General features: G+C 45.0%; 1 protein-coding gene across 6 annotated transcripts in view; it reads left to right on the top strand.

Moving 5' to 3' along the window:
• The window catches only part of LOC309390542 (disks large homolog 2), a 303450-nt gene that overhangs the window by 267820 nt on the left and 12071 nt on the right, over window positions 1-23559 (top strand). For 5 of the 6 annotated variants that reach the window (XM_081949959.1, XM_081949958.1, XM_081949960.1 and 2 more), the window contains 2 exons: window positions 1161-1260; window positions 19754-19804. In XM_081949959.1, coding sequence (XP_081806085.1) covers window positions 1161-1260; window positions 19754-19804 — 151 coding nt within the window. Of the gene's footprint in view, window positions 1-1160; window positions 1261-14905; window positions 14948-19753; window positions 19805-23559 lie in introns of all 6 variants that reach the window. The other variant, XM_081949963.1, reaches the window with a different exon arrangement.

Raw genomic sequence — 23559 nt, 5'->3', positions numbered from 1 at the left:
ATATATTGGGTCCCCCAATAAAGGGACACGGTGGCTCAGTGGCTAAGACGCTGAGCTTGTCGATTAAAAGGTTGGCAGTTCAGCGGTTCGAATCCCTAGCGCCACGTAACGGAGTGAGCCCCTGTTACCTGTCCCAGCTTCTGCCAACCTAGCCATTCGAAAGCACGTTAAAAATACAAGTAGAAAAATAGGGACCACCTTTGGTGGAAAAGTAACAGTGCCTTCGGCATTGAGTCATGGCGGCCACATGACCATGAAGACATCTTCGGACAGCGCTGGCTCTTTGGCTTAGAAATGGAGATGAGCACCAGCCGTAGAGCCGGAAATAACTAGTATGCATGTCAGTGGTGGGATTCAAATAATTTAACAACCGGTTCTCTGCCCTAATGACCAGCTGGGTAGGCATGGCTCAGTGGTCATGTGACCGTGTGGCCAACTTAACATCACTCAGGTCGATAGGTGCTTTGCCTTAGCTGTTACAATGTCATCAGGGTTAACCAGAGAGGCAGTTTCTGTAAGCAGGGCAATAAAGATGAGGCTAGAAACAACACCAGAATTTTTCCTTCCTGCCTTCCTTACAGGATTAGCCCTGCAAAGAGGGGGGGGGGAAACCAAAATGAGATTTCTTCCAACAACCGGTTCTCCAAATTGCTTAGAAAGTTAACAACCAGTTCTCCTGAATAGGTGCGAACTGGCTGAATCCCATCACTGGTGCATGTGCTGGGGAACCTTTATCTTTACTTAGACCTCAATCAGAGGTGGTACTCAGCCGGTTTGGACTGGTTCATCCAAACCAGTAGTGCAAATCACTGGTGGGCGATTTCCTAAGGAGAAATTTCCTGACAATTAGAACAATTAACCAGTGGAACAACGTTGCCTCCAGAAGTTGTGAATGCTCCAACATTGGACTTCTTTAAGAAGATGTTAGATAGCCATTTGTCTGAAACGGTATAGGGTTTCCTTCCTAGGCAGGGGGTTGGACTAGAAGACCTCCAAGGTCCCTTCCAACTCTGTTGTTCTATTCTATTCTAAAAGAAATTGGACATGGTCACCACAGTTGTTTCCCACTTTTACCAGCCTAGTTGTTTTGTCAGCATGAGTGTGACAACAATTAGACGTCCTTTTTTTTGTTTTTCGGCCATGCCTCTTTTCCTTCACAGTCATTCAATGACAAGCGTAAAAAGAACTTCATCTTTTCACGAAAATTCCCATTCTACAAGAGCAAGGAGATGTGTGAGCAGGACTCCAGTGACCAGGAACGTAAGTAAAATGTTTGAGAGACAACGTCACAGCGAAACACCTGAGTAAACGTGCACGGCACCTCATACACCTAGGCAAGCCTTAAGTCAGGTTCAGGACAGGTGAGGCCTTACTACTATGATCAATGTATATAACAGTCTGGATTCCCCGTGGGGATTGCCGAAGGAGAGGGAAGCAAAAGGATCGGTCACTCCTGCTTGAAATGGTCCAAACATCGGTTGGCCGACGTTCCTTCACTTGGTCCGTCTCAAATTTGGGTTAAGGAGAAAGTCACGTCTTTATAAAAAAAAGTGTTTTGGGGACTGGCGTTTCATAACTGTCTCCATCCTAGCTAGTGATGTAGGTAGTCCTCGACTTACCACTGTCTATTTAGCGGCCATTCAAAGTTACAACGGCACTGAAATAGGTTCTTGGTATTTGTTCTGACCTAGGCTTCCCAAAAGCACGAAGCCGACTCCTCGTCCCCATAAAACCTCTTTTATTTGGGTTGAAGGGAATTCCTCTCCAGCAAAGTCCCAGCCAACAGTCTTTCAAGAGATTTCACATTTACAGACCTTTATCAGGCTTGGAGAGCTGCCAGGCCGATACCTTCCAAACTCCACGCTGTAGCAGGGAATACTTGGCAAGAAGTCAGGAACAGATCTTCACTCTAATGAATTGGACTAATTGCCTCCTGCAAACTCCACTCCCCTTTCGCTCCTCTTTTATTTCCTCTGGGAGGGGCCCTGTCCACCCGTGGCCTTACTCCCAAGTCGACCCTTGTTCCTTAGCTGTTCCCTTTGTCTGGCAACTCTGCTCATGCGCACACTGGGAAGAGGCTCCAGCTGTTCTTCTGCCCCACTGATGTCCGACTCCGAAGGCAGATGATAACTGTCAGACGGCCCTGGCCCTATCTCTGTCTCTGATGCAGAGCCTTCCCAAGACTCCAGGACTAGCCCATGTTCCTCTCCAACCGCCTCGCTGTGGAAATCTGCTGCCATATCCACTGGCAGGCCACAACAGTATTCCCTGACTCTGGTTGTTTTCACTAGAACTGATGATGTTACCTAGTCTGGGTCATGAAACGTCTGCAAAAAGACAACCAAGCTCAGAGAGGCACCAAGGACCCCTCATGTCAACCCTGAGCTACAAATATTCTCCTCTATTGGTACAGAAAAAGGTGAGCTGCATAGTGGCCTAGAGGTGGAGCTCTCGCCTCACAGTCAGGAGGCTGGTGAGTTCGATCCTAGGTAGTAGCAGATATTTCTCTCTCTTGGGAGCAGAGAGAAAATACCTGCTGTGAACATCCGTGTAGGCATCAGGGAGGGTATCCGGCCAGTAAACGCTCAGCTTCATTCGGTTGTCCCGACTCCACCCCAAATTTAGGGATTTCAGTGTCATTAAAAGGGGAAAAAATGCTGGAAAAGATGAGATATGACCTGTCCTCACACATATGACTATTGCAGCATCCTCATGATCACACGATCAAAACCTGGGGATAGCAGAATGTATTTTTAACATATTTTTAACAGTTGCAGTGTCCCGGGGTTACGTGATCGCCATTTGCAATCTTCCCAGCCATCTCCCAACAAGAAAGATCCATGGGGGAATCCAGGTTCACTTAACAGCTACCTGAGTCTTTTAACAATTGCACTCTTAGCTTCACGACCGTGGCAAAAAAAAAAAAGGTTGTAAAATTGGGTATGATTCACTTAACAACCACCTTGTGCTCAGCAGCGGAAATTCTGGTCTCAATTCTGGTCATATGTTGAGGACTACCTGTACTCTTTGGTGAATTGTGCCCACGAGTTCCCACTCAAACATTTATAGTTTCGACTCGTTAGCTTGACAGTTCCGTCCATTGAACTGGAAGGCTCCTGATAATGAGATGGTTTGGACTAGTTCCCAGCTATTTAGGGGGGGGGGAGGAAGGGGGCAAGTGTCTTTATCTGTGAAAATCAGATATCTGATTGAAGTTTTCCCACTTTGTCGCTTCACAGCATGCAGCCAAAGTGGAAAATCGAGATGCGAGCAATTTGTAAGCCATACAAGTATAAGAGAGAGAGGGAGAGAGAGGGAGGGAGGGAGAGAGAGAATGAGTCTCCACTGGATTTAATACCTATTATTGCACATTTAGGGGAAGTGGTGCAGTGACCTAGAGGTGGAGCTCTCGCCTCACAATCAGAAGACTGTGAGTTCAATCCTAGGTAGAGGCAGATATTTCTCTCTCTGGGCACAGTGAGAATAGATCTGCTGAACAAAACTCCGTGTTGGCAACATGAAGGGCATCTGGCCATTAAAACACTTTGCTAGCACCATTCAGTTGCCCAGACTCCACCCCTCAAGGGATTATGGGGCTGTTAAAAGAGGATGATGATGATTGGGCCTTTTAGGGGCATTTAAGGAGTGTGATGGCTCCGCAATTAAAGACGTAGAAAGATGACAGTCCGCCCAGGTTCAAGACCCAAGCCTTGTGTGATGGGGTGAGTTCTTGTTCCTAGCTCCAGCTCCTGCCCTTTTTTCAGTGCTGTTGTAACTTCAGTCACTAAACAAATGGTTGTAAGTCAAGGACTGCCTGCATTTTTTCCCCTAAAGAGAGTCTTCTGCTCTCTCACTTTAATCACATCTCTTTGGCTTCCACGGAAGTCTTTAAATCGGGAGATTAAGCTTTTATTTTGCTCAAAACGCGGGAATCCAGATTGGATTATCTGCATGGTCTGTCATGGTAGTATCCATTTCAACTGCACTGACTGTTCCTTCCTTTTCTGCGGGTGTTTTTTCCTTTCATTGCTCTCTCCGGGGACTGCCGTGCAGGATTTCCCCGGATTAGGGGACGACGGCTATGGGACAAAGACTCTGAGTAAGTTCCCAGGAATGGTCACTTATAACCCTTTCTTTGGAAATAACTTTTTCATTTCATTTCTTTTTTTCCCCCCTTACTTTTAAAGTTTGGCTCCCCCCCCCCTCCCTAAAGAACCTTCTCCTCCTCCTTCTAAGCATGCATAAGATTAGATTTTACTTTTGGTCCCCAGCTTTGAATGCACCTGCTGGGATAAAAGAGGGTTTTTCATCGTATTTTATGTTCTGCATGACAACATTAATAGCACACAGTCTATGCAATGGGTATGTCGATCTCTGATGATAACTACATTGTTTCCAGTATAATTTATATTGATCCTTTTGTGAACATGGATTTCTTTAAAAAAAGAAGATCGGTGCTTTTTTTTAAGAACAAGCTTAGAATTCTTGAAAAGTTGAAAAACAGATCCCCAGTCAAAAATTGATCATGATGATGAAGAAGAAGCTGCCCAAAAGGTGACTTATCCAAGATGGACAATAGGGAGTAAGGTTGTTGATGAAGAAACTGCCCAAAAGATGATTGATCTAAAATGGACAGTAGAGATTAATTTGATGTTGAAGAAGCTGACCCAAAGATGATTGATTCAAGATGGACAGTAGGGTGTAAGGTTGATATTGAAGAAGCTGCTCAAAAGATGACTTATCCAACATGGACAATAACGAGTAAGGTTGATGTTGAAGAAGCTTCCCAAAGGACGATTTATATCTAAGATGGACAGTAGAGAGTAAGGTTCATGATGAAGAAGCTGCCCAAAAGGTGACTTATATCAAAGATGGACAGCATGGAATAAGGTTCATGATGAAGAAGCTGCCTAAAATATGACATCCAAAATAGACAGTAGAGATTAATTTGATGTTGAAGAAGTTTCCCCCAAGATGATTGATCCAAGATGGACAGTAGGGTGTAAGGTTGATATTGAAGAAGCTGCCCAAAAGATGACATATCTGATACTAGAGTGTAAGGTTGATGATGAAGAAACTGCCCAAAAGATGAGTTATCTAAAATGGACAGTAGAGATTAATTTGATGTTGAAGAAGTTTCCCCCAAGATGATTGATCCAAGATGGACAGTAGGGTGTAAGGTTGATATTGGAGAAGCTGCCCAAAAGATGACATATCTGATACTAGAGTGTAAGGTTGATGATGAAGAAACTGCCCAAAAGATGAGTTATCTAAAATGGACAGTAGAGATTAATTTGATGTTGAAGAAGTTTCCCCCAAGATGATTGATCCAAGATGGACAGTAGGGTGTAAGGTTGATATTGGAGAAGCTGCCCAAAAGATGACATATCTGATACTAGAGTGTAAGGTTGATGAAGAAGAAACTACCCAAAGGATGAGTTATCCAAGATGGATGGTAGGGTGTAAAGTAAACATTCTGCCTTTTTAATATTTCCTGAAATATTTTATTCTTCTAGGAGAGGGGTGGGTGATAACTTTCTAAATACCACAGTTACAGTTCTTTTAAAAAATCTTTAGATAAATCAGTTCAGAAACACATTATTAGTTCTTGGCAAGCAATCTTTGCTTCTAGAGTACTGATTTTTCAAACTCTGCCATAGTTCCAAACGAATTCAGGCAAACAAGCTCTCTCTTGTCAGTAGCAACTTCACGTTGTTGCAAAGGGCAACCAGGGATAAACATGGATCATATTTAAAGGAAGCTTCTCAAAGCGGCTCCCTTGCAAATGTCCTAGAACCCAACGGGTGTCATTCCCATCCATCACAGCATCGCTGGAGGTGCAGGATAAGAGCTGCAACCTTTACACAGCTGAAAGGTATCGCATCCAGCATGACAGTTTCATTCAACATCCGCTCAAAATTCTGAAGAAACAATGCCCTCGAGAGCAGGGGTCTCCAACCTTGGCAACTTTAAGACTTGTGGGCTTCCAACTCCCAGAGTTCCCAGAAACATGGACGCTGATTGGAAATATGGTTTATTGATGGAGAGGACCACATGGCTTTGAGGTCCTAGTGCAGCTGAACACATGGAGTAGAGAGTGAGAGGTATTTATACCGTCTCTTGGGCTTTGAACTTGAGATTCCTGTTCCCTGTGGCAAGGGCATGTATTCTATTAGTTGCTGTCAGACTCCCATGGGGCTATGCAGGTGTCATAACTGGTTTTCTCTGGGAGTTGACTTCCACAGTCTTAAAATTGCCAAGGTTGGAGACCCCTGCTCTAGAACCTACCTCTGGTTCTAGAGGGCAGCATAGAGTATCTTCTGCAGACACAGGGAGGTTTCAAGAGAACCTCCAAAACAAGCATTAACTTCAATACACTTTCATGCTAGTTCAGTGATATGTGGAGAAAGCACCAATGGAAAAATTTGCACAGATACATTTAAGAGAATCCATATTTTGGTCTGTTTCAGGGGTGTCAAACTCGATTTTATTGAGGGCCACCTCAGGGTTGTGTTTGACCTTGGGGGGGAGCAGCGTGAGTGTGGCCACAGTAGGCATGGCCAGCTCGACTTCACTTGTGACGGAGGGCCCTATGGTGGCCCAAGCACTCTGACAGCAAAAACGGGCTCCCAAATTCTGTTTCGGTTGCGACAGCCTCCTGCAACCCTCTGCCAGCAAAAGTGAAGTTCAGGAGAGCCACGACTGGCCTTCCCAAACTCCATTTTCGCTGGCAGAGGCACTGCGGGCTGCTTCTTTGCTGTTTCCAGGGCGACCCTGTGGGCCAGATCTCCCGCGGGCCAATTCCCGCCCACGGGCCTTGAGTTTAACACCCCTGGTCTATTTCATAGAGTATGGAAGAGACCTTAGAAGTCTTCTAGTTCTGCGCAGAGCAGAGATCTTCAAAACATTCCACACAAATTGTGCTCAGGGCCTCCAATGATGGAGCGTTCATTCCAGGGGGCAGACTGCTTCACTACTTCATGGATCTCACCATCAAGAAGTTCCTCCTTGTTTTCCGTTTGAATCTCTGTCGACATTCCCCCTCTTGGGTTTTCTCCTACCATTAAGCACGATAGAGAATAAATTCACAACTTTTCTCCATGATGACAGTCCTTCAAGTAGAACGTAGAACATGGAATAATACCATGGTTGGAAGTGGGCTTGGAGATCTTCTAGTCCAAACCCCCTCCCCTGCTCAAGCCTTATAATATCCCAGACAAAGGGTTGTCCCAATCTTTTCTTGAAAACCTCTAGTGATGGAGGTTTTTCCATGGATTAATTCGTCTCACTGTCAGGAAATTTCTGCATAGTTCTAGGTTGTATCTCTCTTGAATGATCTTCCACCCGTTACTTCTTCTCCTGCCCTCGAGTGCTTTGGAGAATAGGTTGACCCCCTCTTCTTTGTAGTAGCCCCACAAGTACTGGAAAAGTGCTCTCACATCAGCCCCTAGTCCTTCTTTTGTTAGACTAGACCAGGGGTCGGCAACCTTAAACACTCAAAGAGCCACAGAGGTCTTAACCAGAAGCCCCCATTCAATGCTGGAGCCAACCGGAAGTCCGGTTCCCTCATCATAGATTCTCCTCCTAGCGCAGCGCCCTTTTTCCTCTACCTGTCCTAACCGAAAGCCCTATAAATTGTAGAGCCGACTGGCGACAGGGACAGCAGAGGGATGAAAGAGCCACAAAAGAGCCACATGTGGCTCCAGAGCTGCAAATTGTTGACCCATGGACTAGACATACTTAGGTCCCTCAGTCATTCATTATACACTTTAGCCTCTAGTCTAGGGCCTTCATCGTCTCTTTTTTGTGTCATGGTGGCCAAAACTGGATGCAGCATTCCAAGCGTGGATCTCGCCACACTTGACAAAATTGGTGCTATCACTTCACAAAGTCTTGAAACTATTAGTCTGCCCTTGTGAGTCTCCTTAACCTTCTTTTCTTTAGGCTTCTGTATCCTTCTATATTAGTGAGTTTCCCTTACACTCAAACAAATCTGCAATAGAAGAGTCCCCCTGAATGTTACAGTGACAGTAAAAGAGTTGGAAGGGACCTTGGAGGTCTTCTAGTCCAACCCCCTTGCTCATACAGGAGACCTATACTATTGCTAACAAATGATTCTCCAGACTCTTCTTAAAAGCCCCCAGTGATGAGGCGCCCACAACTTCCAAAGGCAATTTGTTCTACTGGTTGATTGTTCTCACGGTTTGGAATTTTCTCCTTAGTTCAAAGTTGCTTCTCTCCTTGATTAGTTTCCACCCATTGCTTCTTGCCTGGCCTTCAGGTGCCTTGGAGAATAGGCCGACCCCCTCTTCCTTGTGGCAGCCCTTCAAGTATTAGAATATTCCTATCCTGTCTGTCACGATGTTAAAAAGTTTGCTAGGCCTGAACTGCCTGAATTGACACTCAAGAGTTAAACTAAGAAAGCTTTATTGCGCAGGTCATAAAACAAAATGTTATCTGAAAGTGATTTATTGCGCACGCGTTACACATTCCAAAATTCCTCTCTTCTTTGTTCGGCAGCCAACTTTGGTAGACGGAGCTTTCATTATCAAAATGTAACAATTAGTTATTTTCTGTTTCATTTACTTTTATTATTTTATTATTAAAGTTTGTTTATTAATTAGAATATTTTAAAAGACTTTTATTTTTTCTCAATATCTCAAAAGATATGCGGAAGGGAATCAGCCACGGTCCATTGATCTCAGATATCAGGCGTTTTTCCCCTGACACTGTCACCCTTCTTTTCATTGACTAGACATACCCAATTCCTGCAATCGTTCTTCTAGGCCAGGGGTGTCCAAACTTGAGAACTTTTAAGACTTGTGGACTTCAACTCCCAGAATTCCCCAGCCAGCCATGAGATTTCCAAAATCTCAACCTCTTTTTCGTAGTGGGGTGACCAAAACTGGACGCAGCGTTCTAAGTGTGGTCTCATTAAGGCTTTACAGAGCGGTGCTAGAACTTCGTGTGATCTTCATTTTATCCTTCCCTTAACGCAACCTAGTATTGCATTAGTTGTTGTTGTTTTGTTTATTTTGGTTTTGGTTTTGAGTGGTGCGGTGGCCTAGAGGTAGAGCTCTCGCCTCACAATCTGGAGGCTGTGAGTTCAAGCCTAGGTAGATGCAGATATTTCTCTCTCTCTGGGCGCGATGAGAATACCGTATTTTTCGGACTATAAGACGCACCTGAGTATAAGACGCACCATGATCTTGAAGAGGTAATTTTTTAAAAAAACGTTTTTGCACTCTGCAGGCCTCCCAAACCCTCTGCACGCCTTGTTTTTTTTTTTTTTTTTTTTTGCAAAAAAAGGGGGTGCATGCAGAGCTTTGGGAGACTCTCAGAGTGCTCCTGGGGGCTGGAGGGCCAAAAATGAGCAAAAAACAGCCAGTTTTTCACAAAAATGGGTCATTTTTTTGCAAACAAAAAGGGCATACAGTGGGTTTGGGAGGCTTGTAGAGTGCTCCTAAGAGCTGGGGGGGGGGGCGCAAGCAAAAACGGTCTGTTTTTTGCTCATTTTTGCCCTTCCCAGCCCCCAGGAGCACTTTGTAAGCCTCCCAAACCCCCTGCATGTCCATTTTTGCAAAAAGGGCGGGGTATCAGTAGCCAAAAATGCTGTATTCAGTTTATAAGATGCACCCAGATTTTCACCCTCTTTTTTGGGAAGAAAAAGATGCGTCTTATACTCTAAAAAGTACGGTATATCTGCTGAACAAAACTCTGCATTGGCAACAGGAAGGGCATCCAGCCAGTAAATACTCAGCTCCATTCATTTGCCCAGTCTCCTCCCCGCAAGGAATCACGGGGTCATTAAAAGAAGATGAGGAGGAGGATTGCCTTGGCTTTTTTGGCTGTTCACCCAGTCAACCAATCAGCCATTTCCCATCAGCCAGTCAACCACGACCTGTGTCTGCTATTCTACTACATTTCTTCTACTAGAAAACATTTTGTGATTTTGGCAATAAGCCTGTTCAGTCATCACTGGGCTGCTTTAATCATCCTTTCCCCCTAGAGTTCCTTCCCATTAAAGATTTGACAAATTTCCAGCAGCTTTGGCACTTCAAGCTTTCCCTTTTCGCAAGGAATAGTATTTCAGCTGTAAGCATTGGCACGCACCCTAAGCCATGATAGTTTCCCATCCAAGAATAGATGCAAACCAACCCAAGTAGAGCAACATAGAAAGAAGCAACTGTTGCAGCTAATCGAAAATTGTACATAAATACAGGATTCTTTTTTGATATTGATCTCAATATTCTAATATAAGTCAGTGCCTTGAGACTGTCATTGTTTTTCAAGAGCCATAACAGATGGGTCTGTGATGGCAAACCTACGGCACGCGTGCCACAGGTGGCATGCAGAGCCATATTTGCTGGTACGGCAGCCTTCAGCCCCGGCATGCACGAGCGTGCTGGCCAGCTGATTTTCAGCCTTCCGGAGGGCCAGGGGAAGCTATTTTCGCCCTTCAGGAAAGCCTCCGGAGCCTAGAGAGGGTGTTCCCGAACTTCCGGTTGGGCCTTTGGGTCTGTTTTCCGCCCTCTTTAGGCTCTGGAGGCTTTCCTGAAGCCTGGGGAGGGTGAAAAACGGCATAATGGGGAAACCAGAAGTTCATTCCTGAACTTCCGGTTGGGCTGTTTTTTGCCCTCCCAAGGCTTCAGAAAAGCCTCCGGAGCCTAGAGAGGGTGTTCCCGAACTTCCGATTGGGCCTTTGGGTCTGTTTTCCGCCCTCTTTAGGCTCCGGAGGCTTTCCTGAAGCCTGGGGAGGGTGAAAAACGGCATAATGGGGAAACCAGAAGTTCATTCCTGAACTTCCGGTTGGGCTGTTTTTTGCCCTCCCAAGGCTTCAGAAAAGCCTCCGGAGCCTAGAGAGGGTGTTCCCGAACTTCCGATTGGGCCTTTGGGTCTGTTTTCCGCCCTCTTTAGGCTCCGGAGGCTTTCCTGAAGCCCAGGGAGGGTGAAAAACGGCATAATGGGGAAACCGGAAGTTCATTCCTGAACTTCCGGTTGGGCTGTTTTTTGCCCTCCCAAGGCTTCAGGAAAGCCTCCGGAGCCTAGAGAGGGTGTTCCCGAACTTCCGATTGGGCCTTTGGGTCTGTTTTCCGCCCTCTTTAGGCTCCGGAGGCTTTCCTGAAGCCCAGGGAGGGTGAAAAACGGCATAATGGGGAAACCGGAAGTTCATTCCTGAACTTCCAGTTGGGCTGTTGTTTGCCCTCCCAAGGCTTCAGGAAAGCCTCCGGAGCCTAGAGTGGGCGAAAAAGCAGGCCCAAAGGCCCAACTGGAAGTTCATTCCCTAACTTCCGGTTGGCCCATTGGGCCTGTTTTTCACCCTTCCCAGGCTCCCAAGGCTTTCCTGAAGCCTGGGGAGGGCTGGGGGAGGCCATTTTTGCCTTCCCCAGGCTTCAGGAAAGCCTCCGGAGCCCGTGGAAGGTGAAAATTCCCCTCCCAACCACGGGGGGGGGGGCGCTCGCACATGTGCGGTGGGGGATCACTTGTGTATGCGCAGGTGGGATGGGTCTTGCGCATGGGCAGGTGGGGGTCTCTCGCGCATGCACAGGGGGGTCTCTCACACATGCGCAGTGGGGGGGTCTCTTGCGCATGCGCAGATAGCTGTGCATTCTAAGGCATCACCTTAGAAAAAGGTGAGCCATCACTGAAATAGGTAAGAACAATGTCAGGTAGTCCTTGACTTACAATGATTCATTTAGTGACTGTTGGAAGTTACAATGGCACTGAAAAAAGTGCTTATGACCATTTTTCACTGTTGACCATCCCCACGGGCACGTGGTCAAAATTCAGGCCCTTGGCACCTGACTCGTATTTATGACGGTTGCTGCGTCCCGGGGTCACATGATCCCCTTTTGCAACCTTCTGTTGAGCGAAGTGAATGGGGAAGCCAGAATCACTTAGCAACCCTGTTACTAGCTTAACAACGGCAGTGATTCACTTAACAACGGTGGCGGGAAAGGTCATAAAACGGGGCAAAACTCACTTAACAAATGTTTCAAAGGGGAATGTTGGGCTCAATTGTGATAGCAGATCAAGAACTACCTGTCTAGACAGCAACACAAACTTGCAAGAAAGGGGGGAAATTGGCGCTTAGCAGCAATTTTGAGCGCGATTGTGGTCGTAAATGCAGGACTACCTGGGAAGCCTACAGGACTAAATGAACAATTATCAGAACAAGAAAAATCCCTTGTACTTTCCAATTTAAACCTCAGTGGGAGATTGCCAGAGCTAAACCTGCTTCCACACACCAGGTTTTTATCTGGCCACATACCACGGAATTTAAGTCTGTTGGAATGGAAATGTGAGAATAATTTCCATATGTAATTTCCATGAGTCTGTAAAATAGAACATTTTGCCTCTTGATTGTTAATAGTCACCCTGGAAAATGCAATCTAGTATAAGATCCCTACCAGGGAAGGGGTTCAAAAATTTTAGCAACCAGTTCTCTGCCCGTTGCTGGATGGGTGTGGCCTGCTCAGCCTCCCGCATCATCAGGGGGGACGTTTTCACCCTCCCCATGCTCCCGGGGCTTTCCTCGAGCCTCTAGGAGGGTGAAAACGGCCTCCCCCAGGCTCCAGAGGCAGGAAACGGGCTCGTTTCCGGACTTCCAGAACTTCTGGGAGACCTGTTTTTTGCCCTCCCGGAGCCTCCGCACGGGCCCTGTACTTACCTGCCATCCGAATCGGGCCACGTGGAGACTCCTGGGAGGGGAGTGGCCAGCCAGTCCTTGCAACTACTGTTTCAGGGAACCAGATATAAAATTAGCATCCAGTTCGTCTGAACCAACTGAATCCCACCCCTGATTCCTACTTGATTTAATAGAACACAGTCTGTGATTCACCATGAAATATAACCAGTTTTAAGATTCCCACGAGCTTTTTCTGAACAAAGTGGGGAAGCTAAAGAAAAAATGGTCCAACCCTTGCAATCTCGCTCTTTGTGTGAAACTTTTGTACACAGGTAGTCCTTGACATCCGACTACAATGGAGCCCAACATTTCTGTTGCTAAGCAAGACAGCTGTTAAGTGAGTTATGCCCCGTTTTTTAAGTCCTTTCGTGCCAAAGTCGTTAAGTGAATCACTGGGCTGTTAAGCTAGTAACAGAGTTGTCGAGTGAGCTTGGGTTCCCCGCTGACTTGGCTCATCAGAAGGTTGCCAAAGGGGGATCACGTGATCATTGGACACTACGACCGTCATAAATATGAGCCAGTTGCCGAGCATCGGAGTGACCATGGAGATGCTGAAACGGTCGTTAAGTGTGAAAAGTCACTCTTTTCAGTGCTGTTGTAACTTTGAAATCACAAACCGAAAGGTTGCAATTTGAGGACTCCCTCTATATTGTATAATATCAAAGACCTACCTAGATAACAATAGGACTTTGACCACTCTTGCTACTTATAATAATAACAACAACAGTATTGCCACGATACCTGGAGACAGCAAAATAGAAAAGAAAGAACTGGAGGAGACCACAACATATAAAGACCTGCAAATAGAAATAGAATGACTGTGGTAGAAGCAAGCCAAGGTAGACCAATAATCATAGGTGCCTTGGATCCAATCCCAAAGATCTGGAGCACCACCTGAATACCATCGGTATTGACAGATTTGCCATCCGGTCAATTCCAAAAGGCGGCTTTACTCGGAACAGCTTCCATCCTGTGACGACATCAGCATGACAATCAAACCTCCACATCTGCCTATCCCAAGTCCTTGGAAAGGACTCAGTGAGTAGCCAAAAACATCTGGAGCACCACTTGAACACTGTAGGCATTGACAAATTTGCCCTCAGTCAATTGCAGAAGGCAGCTTTACTCGGAACAGCTTATATCCTGCGACAATATCTGTAACACCGTCAAACAGCCAGATGTAACCCATCCCAGTTCCTTGGTAAGGAGTCAATGGGTAGACCAAAATGCTAAATCCAGTTTGAACATCTGGATGGCTGTGCAATCATCATCAACAACATCATAGCTGTCGATGTGACAGTGCCTGGAGACAGCAGAAGAGAAGAGAAGGAACTGGAGAAGATCACAAAATACAAAGACATAGAAATAGAATGACTGTGGCAAAGGCAAGCAAGGGTAGTACCAATAGTCATAGGCGCCTTGGGTGCAGTCCCAAAACAACTGGAGCACCACTTGAACACTGTGGGCATTGGCAAATTTGCAAGTCAATTGCAGAAGTCAATTGCAGAAGGCGGCTTTACTTGGAACGGCTTCCATCCTGCGATGATATCTGTAACCTCATCAAACATCCCAATCTGCCTATCCCAGGTCCTTAGTCAGGACTCGATAGGTACACCAAAATGCCAAACCCAGTCTGAACATCTGGCTGACTGTGCGAGGAACAAGAATGAAAACAGCAGCCACAGTGGTTAAACACATTTTAGAAGGTAACAAATGAAAGAAGAATAGTGGTGGGTCAGGAAGAGTTCATTGACCCCCTCTACATTGCTCCTCCTGAGTCACCCCCTTCTCACACTTCTTTCCCCAAGGGTAATTGTGCACGTACCTTCACAAAAGAGGTAGATAGCCCCATACATCGCTAGCAAGTCCATGTACATCTCATATATGAGTCATGTCACATGGCTGACGTCCCTCTTTGGTTTCTCATCGCCCTTCGAAAACATTTGAGAAATGTTTGCGAAACAAAGTCTTTGCAAAGACATCTCTAACGCTTTCTTTGGCGGCTGTATACTTGAGGTACATCACTGGCAGTACTGCCCTTCTCGGCGTATGCACCAATGAAAATGTATTTTCAAGTTTCTTGGAAACTCTTTGGCTGACTTACCGCACCGTCGCTTCCGATTCTTCCTTTGCATGCCAATTGCATGATGGGGGTGATTGCTTGACATTCTGCTGCTTGATTATCTCTCCTTTTAATTTGCTGTCCTGTTCTTGCAGAGCATCTCTCTTCTAATGCCAGCGATAGCGAAAGTAGCTACAGTAAGTTATGGCATTTCTTGGGTTCTCTTTTACTTTGGCTCGCCTCTGAAGGCTTGGTTTCTTTTTTCCTTTCTTTCCCCCCTCCCCTTCTGGGTTTTTCTTCTTTCATTTTTGCTTTTCAGATTTTGAAAAGACTTTGGGAAAGCATGAAGAGGTGGGTTTATAACAGGCTGCAAATACTTGTCACTTCTTGACGCGCCACTGAGATGGACCTGGTCTCCTTTGTTCAAGGCATTGCCAAAAAAAATTGATGTTAGTTTTATAATTTGGGTCCAGGAGGTCACCATCCAAATGTTTTTTTTTTCAAGAAAATGGAGCAGACGCTTTCAATCCAGCGCATGATTTGCAATGTTACTAGCAGGGAGTGAACTGAGATTGTTGGAAGAGAAAGTTAGGTATGCCTTAATACATTGGAGAACCCCCAAAAGTGTAGGAGGCAGCCTTCAAAATCACCTTCTTTGAGATGCTGAACATCATAGATCAGGGGTGTCCAAACTTGGGAACTTTAAGACTTGTGGACTTCAACTTCCAGAATTCCCCAGCCAGCCATGCTGGCTGGGGAATTCTGGGAGTAGTTGAAGTCCACAAGTCTTAAAGTTCCCAAGTTTGGACACCCCTGTCATAGATGGTTAAGGCATTTGATTGAATAGAATTGAACCCAAGTAAGCAAACGTATGGAAAGTTATTGGTATCCTGCCTTTATTATCGTTGCAAATAACTCAAGGTAGCAAACATATCATAACACTAGGCTGTTGGTTTGAGCTCCAAGCTTGGCAATTTGGTTGCAAACATTTCGTCACTGTTCGAGGAGACATCATCAGTGCATTTTGAGTTGTGCTCGTCTGTCAGAACACAGGTCTTTAAATACTGTTTCATGAGACGCAAATTAGCCTGACTATTGTTTTTTTCCCCGATATTTCTGAGTCATTGGTACAAACGAGCACAACTCAACATGCACCTGTTAAGTAATTAAGCTCCCTGTTAGGAGAGCGAGTGTGCAGAGAAGCGTAATGAGAGTGGTATGGAAGAACACACACAAACCAGTATACAGGGACACTGAATAGTATAAAATATAGTAGTTTACTATGTGGAAATATAGTGGTATTCAGAGTCCGGTTAACAGTCCAAGTCATACACGGTTCAGTCATTCAGTTATCAAATAGTCAGTCTAGCACACAAAAACAGCTAACAGTAGCAAACCACAGTACCTCACAATACACCGATCAGCGTCTAACAAACAGAGAGCTAACAGTCATTCTGGCTCCCTTTTATGGCTGCTTGAAGTAACAAACCAATTACATCTCTTTAGCATTTAAAGTAACAGATACATTTGTTACAATCATAGCTTATATACATTGCCAAGCCAAGCCTAGGGTTACATCCCTAACAGCACTGACGATGTCTCCTTGAATGTTGACAAAATGTTTGCAGTCAAATTGCCAAGCTCGAAGCTCAAACCAACAGCCTAAAACTACCAACCTGAGCTACTAATATTCAAACACATTTCATAGCCTAACACTTTCCTCCTTCTATTTTCCCCACACACAACAACTCCGTGAGGTAAGTTGGGAAGAGAGAGTCACTAGCCCAAGATCACTGAACTGGCTTTCATGCCTAAGGCAGGACTAGAACTCAGGGTCTCCTGCTTGCTAGACTATTGCTTGAACCACTCGACCAAACTGGACCTATGGAATCTGACTTCCCCATTAATTTGGCATGTTTGAACCAGTGGGATAGAGTCTATACCAGGGGTCAGCAGCCTTAAACACTCAAAGAGCCACAAAGGTCCTAACCGGAAGTTCAATTCTGGAGCCTAGCAGAAGTCCTCTTCCCCCAGCATAGAGTTTCCTCCTAGCACAGCATCCTTTTTCCTCTACCTGTCCTAACCGAAAGCCCTATCAATTGTGGAGCTGACCGCTGACAGGGAGCTGCAGCAGAGGGATAAAAGAGCCACATGCGGCTCCAGAGCCGCAGTTGCTGATCTCTGCTCTGTACAATCATTAAAATGTATTTCTGATAGGTAGAACAAGGTTGGGCACACATGCTCAGCTAAATGCCTTACCCAATATGCCAATTACTTTTTTTTTTAAAGGCCAAGCCATTTCCCGAGTGGAAGCAAACACATTATTTTGCTATTTAAAAAAAGCAACGAATCTCCCAACACTTTAAAAAGGAGGCAATTGGATGTATCAGCCCTCCTTTTGGAATGAACAAGAGTTGCCCAACCTATTAACAGCATGCAAAAAAGAAAAAAAGGGACAGAGCTTGCTCTAATTCCAGGTCTTCTCTGTCGCTTGGTCTATTTCAGGGATGTCCAAACTTGGGAACTTTAAGACTCGTGGACTTCAACTCCCAGAATTCCCCAGCCAGCCATGCTGGCTGGGGAATTCTGGGAGTTGAAGTCCACGAGTCTTAAAGTTCCCAAGTTTGGACACCCCTGGTCTATTTGCATTGAATGATACGCATAATACAGTTAACACATCCATTGTTAGTCGGTTCCTGCCTTGGCTTTGCGTCATTGGTCACAATGGCGAAAACCCACTAAATAGCGCACACAGACACAGCCATAAGAAATGTGGTGGGAGGCGCATGGTTCTGCCTTTCAGAGGAAAACAACCCACATTCCTTAGCATGGTTTTTGAAATGCTGGGTTTTTTTTTTCTGCAGCTGATCTCACCAATTTCATAAGCTTTGGCTGGAATAGAACTTCCTTGGTTGCATATTTCGCCTACCGGTTGCATTTGATCCAATATTAGCCCACTATATTAGCTGTTTAGATTTCATTTTAAGTCTGGCTCTGGGTCCTTTTATGGTGCCTTCAGACAGCAGCGTTCTCCTGATATATTTTTTTAAGGGCTAGCTGATAATCGGATGTTGCCCGGGTATTTATTTATATAGATATAATGGTAATTTCTAATGTTGGATTTCCCTCCTTACCAGAGGGAGCCCCCTTGTGGAGTACTGTGAAGCCGTTACCATGGCAACTCCACTGCGCTGCACAGTAGAATCCATTTTACGGCACAACAGGCTGTATCTTAACAGAACACACACCCCAAGGGGTGTTAGGGGTGTCTTACCCCCACAGTCTTTGTTTCCAGAGAGTAAGCCATCTGTGTACCAAGTTTGGTTGAAATTGCTTGAGGCGTTCCAGAGTTATGCTGGAACACACACACACACACACACACACACACACACACAGATGAAAATATTTGTAGCTCTGAGTTAAGATGAGGGATCCTTGTTGCTCTCTGAGCTTGATTTATTTGTTTGTTTGTTTTGCAGAGGTTTCATTACCCAAACTTGGTGAGCTCTAGCACTGATCATGAATTGGTAATAAAATGTCACACACACACACAGCCTATATATATATAAAATGAAACACCCCCACAACATGAATAAACGTGACGATACCTCCCACCTACCAGACATCTGGAAACTAGCCCTAGTCAATAAACAAGTCCCAGCCACAAAAAACGACACACGACCCACATCAACACAGGACAGCATCACCAATCACCCTCATCAAACATCAATTCCATCAACCAATCAAGATGTGACAACACAGCCAACCAATCCCTTTAAAGCAACAAAGCCAACATTCCACACACCCCAACCTATATTTATAGAAAGACGGCAGCTCCGATCACGCTTTGCTCGCACAAGCACGAAGCCAAAGGCACCAGCCTGAACATGACGAGTAGGACCTCGTCGAAACGTTGCCAAGATACTGTCAATCTTACACAGGAAAAGACCCGAATACGCCAAGACCTGCATATATGTATATGTGTATGTGTATGTATATATTTATATATATATATATATATATATATATATATATATATATATATATATATATATATATATATATATATATATATATATATATATATATATATATATATATATATATATATATATGATACACACACACACACACACACACACACACACACACACACACACACACACACACACATATATATATATATATATATATATATATATATATATATATATATATATATGTATATATATATATATGTATATATGTGTATATATATATATATATATATATGCTGGTTTTGTTGTATTCGGGTCTTTTCCCGTGTAAGGTTGTAAGGTATACCTACACCCGTGAAAATCTACGAAAACAAATATATATATATATATATATATATATATATATATATATATATATATATATATATATATATATATATATATATATGCTGGTTTTGTTGTATTCGGGTCTTTTCCCGTGTAAGGTTGAGATTGTCTTTGCAACGTTTCGGCAGGATCACACCTGCCATCTTCAAGCTGTGGGCTTAAAATGGGAACGGAGCTGCCGTCTTTCTGTAAGTCTTGGTGGGAGGGGATGGGGTGGTGGCTTATATATATATATATATATATAAGATTCAGTCACACCAATGAGGACAGGACATGGAAAAGGCATCCTTCTCAATGCAGATTCATCCACTCAGTCAGTATTTCTCAACCTTCACGTCTTCAAGATGTGTGGACTTCAACTCCCAGAATTCCCCAGCCATCATGCTGGCAGGTGAAGTCCACGCAACTTAAAAGTCATCAAGGTTGGGGAAAAAAACACTGCTTTAGGTCATTTCTGAGGCCTGGGTATCTGCCTTGTTGGCAATGATAAATCACAGGCTAACTTAAAGCCGAGTTAGATTGCTTGAAAGCCTTTAGGAGTAACTTGTACATTAGCTTACTCAAGGAAGTAAATGTGACGTTGGGGGGCATTTTGGAAGCAAATGCTGATTTTTCTCTCTGTTTTTCTTCTTTCATCAGGAGGACAGGAGGACTGCATTCTCTCCTATGAACCTGTTACACGGCAGGAAAGTAAGCAAGCTTTGGTATCTGTGGCGCGGTAGCTCAGTGGTTAGAGAGCAGTACTGCTGGCTACTTCTGCTGACTGCCATCTGCCAGCAGTTTGGCAGATCGAATCTCACCAGGGTCAAGGTTGACTCAGCCTTCCATCCTTCCGAGCAGGGGTGGATTCCTACTGGTTTGGACTGGTTTGGACGAACCAGTAGTAGCTTGGCGGCCTAGAACTGGCAGTGACCCAGGCATGCCATTCCCCCAAACCAGTTCTCCTGTTTTTGGCTTCTGCCCATGCGCAGAGCAATTTTAGTTGTCCTCTGCATGCGCGCATAGCACGCATCAAGTGCTGGCGCATAGCATCTAGCAGTATATCATATCAGAAACAAACAGCAAATATTGGTTTAATCAGTAACAATTATATAGCAGCATAAGCAATTCGTAATAAAAGCAAATAGCCAATATTGATTCATATACTCCTTCAACGGAGACTAATTTTTAAAACGATGTCCTTCCTACCTAAACACTCCCTCACTAAGTCTACCACGGCAGAATGAACGGGTCTAGCTCATTTCAGTTTTGCTGAGGTATTTCTCACTAAATTGTTTGGGTTTCTAAAGTGAGTGATAATGTTTTGTTTTTGGCAGTGGTTTGCTCTCCAACCTTACCTCACTTTAGTTTCTGAACATTTCGTTACCAGACTAAGTAACATCAGCAGTAGGAATAGAATAGAATAACAGAGTTGGAAGGGACCTTGGAGGTCTTCTAGTCCAAACCCTCTGCTTAGGCAGGAAACCCTACACCGCTTCAGACAAATGGTTATCCAACGTCTTCTTCAAAACGTCCAGCGTTGGAGCATTCACAACTTCTGGAGGCAAGTTGTTCCACTGGATAATTGTTATAACAATCAGGAAATTCCTCCTTAGTTCTAGTCTGCTTCTCTCCTTGATTAGTCTCCACCCATTGCTTCTTGTCCTGCCTTTAGGTGCTTTGGAGAATAGCTTGACTCCCTCTTCTTTGTGGCATCCCCTGAAATAATGCAATTTCTTGTCCTATTCTCCTTAGCTTATAAATATCTTGTGTGCCAGTGTGGTCAGTTGGCCATTTGATTGGTTGTTCATTTGGAGCCATACGTTGAAACCAGGGATGGGTTCCTGCCAGTTCTGACCTCTTCTATAGAAGAGGTTCCACAAATCTACAGTGCCGTTTAGAACCGGTTCCAGCACCCTCCCCCCGCCCCTCCGCACATCATCAAGATGAAGAGCGAGAGGAGGAATTCTGGGAGTTGAAGTCCACAAGTCTTAAAGCTGTCAAGTTTGAACACCCCTGGGGTTCTTTTTTCTAAAGGGTTAGGGGAACAAGGGTCTTGTAACTTGACAGCTTTAAGACTTGTGTGCTTCAAATGCCAGAGTTTCTGGGTTGCTAAGCAAGAGCGTTGTTAAGTGAGTTTCACCACATTTTACAAGTTGGCCACGCACACCCACTCACATGGCTGGCAAGCCACTCCCACCCAGTCACATGGCTGGCAAGCCACTCCCACAAAGCAGGCCACACCTACAGAAGAGGTTCTAAAAACATTTGAAACCCACCACTGGTAGAAACCAATATAAACCAACAATCAATCAAACGACCAATTAGTCACACAAGACATAAGCGAAGGAGAACAGGGCAAGAAAATCCTGCTGATGACTTTACCTATTGTGGCAACGAAACGTTCCGAAACTAAATTGTGACAAGCTTAAATTGCAGAGCAAACCGCTGCCAAAATCTAAAACCCAAGCTACAAATATTTTCTATTATTTCAAAAGATAGTATTTTGTATTGTAGTGTAGGAAGTTACCCCCCTCCTAAAAAAAATGAAATATCCTGGGAAATATTGAAAAGGCAGAATACTATATTTCCCTGGATGTGAAAAGGGAGAAACATGTTTTTAAAGACAAAGTAGCTCCCTGCAACCTCCTGGCCCCCCTCCTTTGTCAATGATCCATTAAAGCCTGGGTTAGTCTACTCTACATAGCAAAGATCCCCCTTCAGTTCCAGGGTGATGGGATTAAGGCGTGATAGTATTAGCCCTTTGCCCATCTCACCACAGGGCACCTGGGAAGAAGCAAGGCTCAACCAAACTTGGACTCAAAACACAGCCTAGAGAGTTGCCCCTGCATGGCCCCATGGGAGTCAGACAACCAATCAGAATACAAGATCAAGATCAAAGCCCAGAGAGGGCATAAAACCCAGGGACTTTCAGCATCTCAGTCTCTTTTTTCTTCTTCACCCAACATCTGGAAGCATCTGATGATCCCCCTTTTCTGTTCAGGAGCTCAAGCCACGTGGTCCTGCCCACCATTAAACCATCTTTCCAAGCAGCCTCCTTGTTTCCAGTGTCTTTTCCCCCACTTGGAACTGAACCCAGGTGGGCATTTCTGCCAACAGTAGATTACAGAGGCTACCTTTATGAAATATTTCCTCCCCGCCTCAAACACTCACAGCCTTATCAGGGCAGAACGAGTGACTCTAGATCATTTGGGTTTGCTCTGCTTCTGCTTGCATTTTTATTTCACTCACTTCCTGCAAGCAAAGGCCTGTCCTTTGCCAAAATCCATGCATGAATAAAAAAAAGCAATTGATATCTCTCCAAGATTAAATTTTAGCAATAGCACATAGACTTATATACAACTCCATCGTGCTTTACGGCACTCTCTGAGTGGGTTACACAGTCAGCTTATTGCCTCCAACTATCTGGGTCCTCATTTTACCTACCTCGGAAGGCTGAGTCAACCTTGAGCCGGTCAGGATCGAACTGCTGGCAGTGGGAAGAATTAGCCTGCAATACTGCATTCTAACCATTGCATCACCACGGCTCCTTCCTTCTTTTCCTTCCTTCCTTCCTTCCTTCCTTCCTTCCTTCCTTCCTTCCTTCCTTCCTTCCTTCCTTCCTTCCTTCCTTCCTCCCTCCCTTCCTTCCCTCCCTCTCTATAACACCTAGACTTATATACCGCTTCACAGTCCTCTCTAAGCGGTTTACAGAGTCAGCCTATTGCCCCCCAACAATCTGGGTCTTCATTTTACCGACCTCGGAAGAATGGAAGGCTGAGTCAACCTTGAGCCGGTCAGGATCGAACTGCTGGCAGTGGGAAGAATTAGCCTGCAATACTGCATTCTAACCATTGCATCACCACGGCTCCTTCCTTCTTTTCCTTCCTTCCTTCGTTCCTTCCTTCCTTCCTTCCTTCCTCCCTCCCTTCCTTCCCTCCCTCTCTATAACACCTAGACTTATATACCGCTTCACAGTCCTCTCTAAGCGGTTTACAGAGTCAGCCTATTGCCCCCCAACAATCTGGGTCTTCATTTTACCGACCTCGGAAGAATGGAAGGCTGAGTCAACCTTGAGCCGGTCAGGATCGAACTGCTGGCAGTGGGAAGAATTAGCCTGCAATACTGCATTCTAACCATTGCATCACCACGGCTCCTTCCTTCTTTTCCTTCCTTCCTTCCTTCCTTCCTTCCTTCCTTCCTTCCTTCCTCCCTCCCTTCCTTCCCTCCCTCCCTATAACACCTAGACTTATATACCGCTTCACAGTCCTCTCTAAGCGGTTTACAGAGTCAGCCTATTGCCCCCCAACAATCTGGGTCTTCATTTTACCGACCTCGGAAGAATGGAAGGCTGAGTCCACCTTGAGCCGGTCCCTATCGAACTGCAGGCAGTGGGCAGAATCAGCCTGCAATACTGCATTCTAACCACTGCGCCACCACGGTTCATTTTAGAGAACATCAACCCA

The sequence above is a fragment of the Natrix helvetica genome (assembly GCF_964273705.1).
Source record: "Natrix helvetica genome assembly, chromosome: 4".
NCBI lineage: Eukaryota > Metazoa > Chordata > Lepidosauria > Squamata > Natricidae > Natrix > Natrix helvetica.
Note: the sequence above shows the minus strand (reverse complement) of the source record. Positions and strands in the feature narration are given on the sequence as shown.